Source organism: Oryzias latipes, chromosome 21 (genome assembly GCF_053564925.1).
Source record: "Oryzias latipes strain Hd-rR chromosome 21, Olatipes_Hd-rR_3.1".
Classification (NCBI taxonomy): Eukaryota; Metazoa; Chordata; class Actinopteri; order Beloniformes; family Adrianichthyidae; genus Oryzias; species Oryzias latipes.
In genome coordinates this window covers 9,432,499-9,438,428 of record NC_136257.1, presented here as the reverse complement: position 1 = coordinate 9,438,428, position 5,930 = coordinate 9,432,499, and the positions used below count along the sequence as shown (strand labels likewise).

The 5,930-nt window shown below is 41.9% G+C and overlaps 1 protein-coding gene across 2 annotated transcripts; it reads right to left on the bottom strand.

Moving 5' to 3' along the window:
* Positions 1–641: 641 nt before the first annotated feature.
* gpr18 (G protein-coupled receptor 18) lies at positions 642–4,950 on the bottom strand. 2 transcript variants are annotated; one of them, XM_004081450.5, is made up of 3 exons: positions 4,706–4,950; positions 4,100–4,140; positions 642–1,966 (listed from the first exon to the last, which is right to left on the bottom strand). In XM_004081450.5, the coding sequence occupies exon 3, from the start codon at positions 1,963–1,965 to the stop codon at positions 952–954; it is 1,014 nt and encodes a 337-aa protein (XP_004081498.1). In that variant the 5' UTR covers position 1,966; positions 4,100–4,140; positions 4,706–4,950; the 3' UTR covers positions 642–951. The 2 variants fall into 2 exon arrangements, with proteins under 2 accessions (XP_004081498.1, XP_004081499.1); XM_004081451.5 differs by lacking the exon at positions 4,100–4,140 and having other exon boundaries at positions 857–1,966; positions 4,706–4,844.
* Positions 4,951–5,930: the final 980 nt, after the last annotated feature.

The following is a 5,930-nucleotide window of genomic DNA, read 5'->3' as shown; positions in this document are numbered from 1 at the left end:
AGGCCCGAAAATTCCCCAGCACTGAAAATGTTTTCCTTTAAAGGTTAAGGTTGCCATAAATCTTGTAAATAGCTTCTCTGACGTCTCTTGAGCATGTTACTGTAAATGCACTCGAAGCAACTGAATCATTTAACATCTAATCAATACTCTTCACATTTCACCATAAACACACTTTAGCCAGATTCCAGGTGGAAGAAGCTGTTATCGTTTATTGTTAACTAGAAAATACCTGGAAAATGGAGCTGGTATGAAAGGAAGTGAACAAACACACAGAAGCTGAAAGGTGTCGGTTGAAATGTTGGAGCCAAAAACTACCGGGCTGTTCACTTTGGTAAAGTTAACACTGATGTCAAAAAGCGAGTGGGATCTAGCTGTGCCATGCTGCCATCACCTGGTCAGTAGCTTTACAGCATCTTTCTTGGTGTGTTTGCACTGAAAATCAAACCAAACACCAAATGGCAACAACGGTGGTGTTTATGAATCATAACATTTGCACATGTCCTCTCTGTAAACCTCGGAGGCTCCGACTAAAGCGTCAGCCTCTTTGAAGCCCCCCCCGTGTTTCCTGTGCAGGCGGTCAGACCCTCGCCTGGTAACGAGGTTAAGTTTCCGTGTTGTGCATACGGATGTGAGCAGTGTCATTCTGCGCTTTAAAAGGCTCGCCGTGCTTTATTTTCACCTGCACGTGTCACACCTGCTCCACAGACACTTGTGCTTTGGCTGTTATAAGGAAAACTCACAGCTTGAATCTCATGGGCGAGTCAATCAGAGCTGAACACAGATGCTTTTCGCCAAAACAGCAGCACTCCCATACTGTGAGTGTAAATTACACTTGTGAAAAAATAGATTGCTCTTTTTTTTTTTTGGAATCAACCACAAGCGGAATACAGTACTGCCATCTTTAGAGTTTCAGTTTGAGTTTTTTTTCTTTTGGGGGGGGGGGGGGGGGGTTTAGATCATGGCGCTGGTTATGTTGCTCAAGGAGCGGATGCTGCCCGTGTGCGTGTGCCTGCTCTTCCGCCTCACGCTTCGCAGGTAGTTCCTGTACAGAATCACACTGATCACTCTGTCCTGGAACTGCTTTGAGACAATGTAATACAAAATGATGTCCAGAACGGTGCTCAGATTCATCAGGAAGGTGGTGAAGACTGCCCACGTGCTGAAGCCCCCATCCTCAGCGTCCCCCAGCAGACGGAGCACCAGGCACACATGGAAAGGCACGAAGCATACCAGCACCTGGACAATGAGGGTGATGATGATCCGGATGGACTTTTCCTTCACTTTGGGCTTAAGTTTAGAGGTGCGACCGTGGATTAGATTGTCCACGATGGTGACGTAGCAGCCGATCATGATACATGTGGGCACCAGGAAGAAGAAGATGAGCCTGATGAAGTTGACTGAGTTCTCTTGACGCATGTAGATGATGTCCTGCATCTTGATGCATGTGGTAAAGTTAGAGACGCGGTCAGGATCATGGTCTGGGAAGATCAAGGGCACCGTGCTGCCCAGAGTCATGACCCACAGTCCCAGACTCCCCACCACGGCTTTCGGCACATTCCTCAGCTCTTTGCTGTGCTTCGGCTGCACGATGGCCATGTAGCGGTCAGCGCTGATCAAGGCAAACAGCCACAAGGCTATGCAGGGGTAGAAAACGGTGAGGGCCGCAGTGACCCGGCAGAACATGTTTCCAAAAGGCCAGTAGTCCTGGTGGAGGTAAACCATCCTGAAGGGAAGCAGCAGGGTGTAGGTCAAATCCACCACTGCCACGTTAATCATGTGGACAGTCACAGAGTTTTTCTTTTTGGTGGTCAGGGCAAACACCCATAAAGCAGTGAGGTTCACTGTGACTCCGATGACGAAGATGATGCTGTAGAAGACCAGGGCTACTATGCGGTACTCCAGCGGGCCTTGCTCTGGCTTCCCCGGATCTTCAGACATGTTGGAGGAGATCCAACCCACCTTCATCCTGAGAAGACCACAATCTGCTGTTAGGTTCCAGAAAAAATGTACAAATGATGCAAATTTAAGACCCCCTTTGATGAACAAAGTGTTTTTTGTGTTTTTGACATGTTTTTAAGGCTTTTTCTGATGATGGAGGACAGATATCAGGAAAATTAGGCTCAAATTTTTGTGAATCAAAAGTAGAGGGAAAAGGCCATTTGAAGCAAGCCGCAAGCTCCCTGTGCCGCTCTATTCTGATGCATCCACTTGTAGACGACTAGATCTATGTATGTCTCATTTTCCTCATCAGCGCTGGAATCTGGATCTAAACTGTACCGCTGGATAGCTCCAACATTGCGCACCATTTTTGTAGCACCACTAATTTTAGGTTGGGGTTGTGAGGGTCCATAAGCAAGCAAGAGAGAATATAAACTGATAGATTTTGGGAAGTGGGGTTGGGCTTACCTCACACCGACAGCCCTGCTCACAACTCAGAGGCTTATTTTAATTAACTACTGCCGCTCTGCAGAAACTATGTACTAGAAAATGACAAATATGTTTTGACTTTGGCTGAATACGGCAAAATCGTGATAAAAAAGAAAAATTGGGAACACTTTAAATAGATCAAAAGATCTTCAGAGTGGGACTTTGAGCTTCAAATGTCCTATTTTTTGCTTTACTGGATGATTTCCAGCAGTAAAGATGATGTTTTATTTATTACAGACCGAGGTTCCTCTTTCTGTCTGCCACGGTCACAGGTGTTTGTTTCAAATTTAGATTTGACAGTTTACCAGCAGAACAAGTTTCCTAAATTTATTACAATGAAAAAACCTTCAATTTGGTTGACTGGCCTATTTATTAGTCTATAAAAAAAAACAAGAGGAGCTACTGAATATGCTGGAAATCAAACTAAAGTGTATCTAAATCCTCACTGATTTATCTCTGCTTGGCTTTTATCAGTTTGGGTTGGATCTTATGAAACAGCTCTTAGAAAAAGTAGTACACATGAAGTTCATTTTATGAACTATACTTGAGTATAAATCTAGCAAGTTTACTATAGAGACCATTAAATGCAGTAAGTGAATATTTTTTCAGACTAAATAAGAAATTTTAAGTAAACAAAAGATCGTATGTAGAAAGTACACTATACTGCCTCACTTTTAGTCCAGAATAACTTGTACATTGAAAAAAACTACTTTTTGTCACGGGAGTGACTTTGTTTTTCTGTACATTTATGCTTTAATTTGGGAAAATTTGAAATCTTTGTGGGCAAATCTGAACAGCCAAGTTTCCCCAAATCCCATTGGAAGTGAAGGGTTTGGTTAGTTGGAGAGACGTCGGTTTCAACGTATTCAAACGTAAGTTATTTGCTGGATCAACATTTTTAATCAATTAAAAATGAGGTGTTGTGTAAACCATCAGGATTCTACAAATAGAAGCTAAATCTGTGCTTGGGAACCACATTAAATAGATTTGAGGATTACATGGTTGTGGAATGACCTTTGAATCCTCAGAAATGCACGTTCAAGCGAGCACTTTGAATTAAAAGTCTATGGAAATGTGCGCAAATTAGTGTTTTGGGCTTTCCGCGTCACTACGCAAGTTTCTACCATTAAATGTGTGCTGCAAGTTAAACCAGGTTGAACTTTGACCAATCAGGAACTCTGATTTGTTCACTGGAATTTCACTGCTTCAACATTTCGCAGCAAGCCTCTTCCATCTGTAGGTGGCAGACATGCGCCAGTGAACGGTAGAAAAAGGAGAAGCCCTTCCCTGCGTGTCCAGTGTGAACACCATATACTGAAAGCACGTTCAGGAACGCACGTTTAGTACATTTGTGAACGTGCATCGCGTGCCTGGTGTGAACGTAGCATCAAACCACAATGTGGTTGCAGCCTCCATGAATCCAAGTCAAAGACAAAAAAAAGGAAAGATAAACCAACAAATGTTAAAAAATGGTGTCAAATTCTTCCTACATGAAACCTGTCGACAAGTTAGAAACCCTTTTTATAGCAGCTGTGTTGTGATGGCACAACTCCAGAATAAACAGAATATTAAAAACAGAAAAGGTGACATTCAAAAAAATATTTCTTTGGATTTTTGTCCCAAAACAGATCAGCTGTTGTGGGAACATGGGGTGGAGAAAACCAGAACTTACTTAAGTGACAGAGGAACCTCAATTGTCCAAATGTGCAGAATCTAAGAGAAAAACAGGAAAAAAAAACAAGAAAAGCAAAAGTGCTCTTCTTTTAATCTCAGTCAGAGATTTTGCGTTTAAAAAAAGCCACAGATGTAACTTAAATAGCCAGACGTGTCCTTTGAATGTGCTTATTGTGGGAGAGTCTGGCTGTAAAACCACAGCAAAAAGTAAAAATACCAAAAGCAGACACAACAACATTTATTACATTCATGTTCACTTAACCCCTTTTTAACAAAATGTAAACAAAAAAGCAAATGTATTAAAGTAAGGTAATGTTTAGTCACAAATACAGAAGTGAAATTTCTCAGTAGCTCTCTATTGATAGAAGTCATGTGACTTTTGGATAGGACCTTTTAAATACCTTTCATTACATATATTTATAATAAACAAGATACAATATTTAATCCTAAAATCAAATTGACCCTCTCCCCCATAAAAAAATAAAAATAAAATTAAATTGTTGTATAGAATGAAATAAACCTGTGAGGAGACATAATCCTGCTTGATTTGACCTCAAATATGAAGCAGATCAGAAATCTACGGTCAATTTAAGGTTTAACTTACCCCAGAACTCAAACCCACATCTTGACAGGCTAACAGCAGCCGGTTTGTGAAGTGAAAGCGATTTCATGAAGAATATTTAAACTCTTACAGTCAAAACGGGGAAGTGAGTGCTTTCTGAAGTGTGTTAGAAACGGTGGCGAGCTTTGTAAAAGCCCCCATCGCTTCCTGTGTGCTGTGTGTTCCGTCTACTTTTAGATTCCTTCACAGTGTTTGCGTCGTCGAAACAGAAATGGCTCCAGCTTTCCACCGTCTGCAATTACACCCCCTTAAAGAAAATGATGTGCCATTAGAAGTGGGAGTGTGTTTGGCAGGCAGAGAGATGGCAGATTTAGGGCGAGTTATTGATTGGAAAAGTGGGGTCTGTCACAGCACATTAGTTCTCAGGGGAGTAATCCACAGCAGGTTGCTGTGAGAAGCATCTGCTGCAGGAGAGAAGTAATTAAAAACAGGATGTTGAGGCAGTTGCCATATAAACAGGAAATAAGACGGCGGTAATAGACACTTCACGCTGATGCTGTGCGATGGTTTTACACCACACCGACTTAATGGATGCAAAGCGCATACCTCAGGTGAAACGCTCAAGGTCAGTCTGGACCCAAATTGAATACAGATTAATGCGTGTGATTAATGTGTACATGGGCGGCTAACAACCATGAGTTAGGATGTTTGGCTCAAAGAACATGTGCAATAAAAACTTCTTCCCCTCATCTTCCAACTGCTACTTTCCTTTCTCATATAAATCTTTAAAACCAGCCAGCCCCTCCCCCTCAGTCACCCAACTTCCTGTTTCCTGCTCCTCCGCTGCATGACCACCAGAACAGGTCACGCACATTAATACAGCGCTGAATTTGCAGGTGCACCTCCTCTTTGCAGCCCTGTTCATTCAGTCTTGTTGCTGTGAAACTATTATCCATCGCCTCATCCTCTTGATGTGTCTCAAAAATCTCCTACCAGATGGTACTCGCCTCTCATTGCAATATGTTGTTATGACAACAGTCTGCGTGTGATGGTTTCCTTGTTTTGATGTGTGTCATGTGGTCGCCTCAGTGAGTATTCGACTCTACAAACTAGAAAAATGTATTTGTTAGGTCTTGTGTGAAATTAAGGTTGTAGTTAGAGTTTAGGTAATAAAAAACAACACAGTTTCAATGTAAATGCTGGTTTTATGACGTCATATACTGTTAAAATGTAAAACAAATAAGAGATCAAAACTGAAAATCTGATT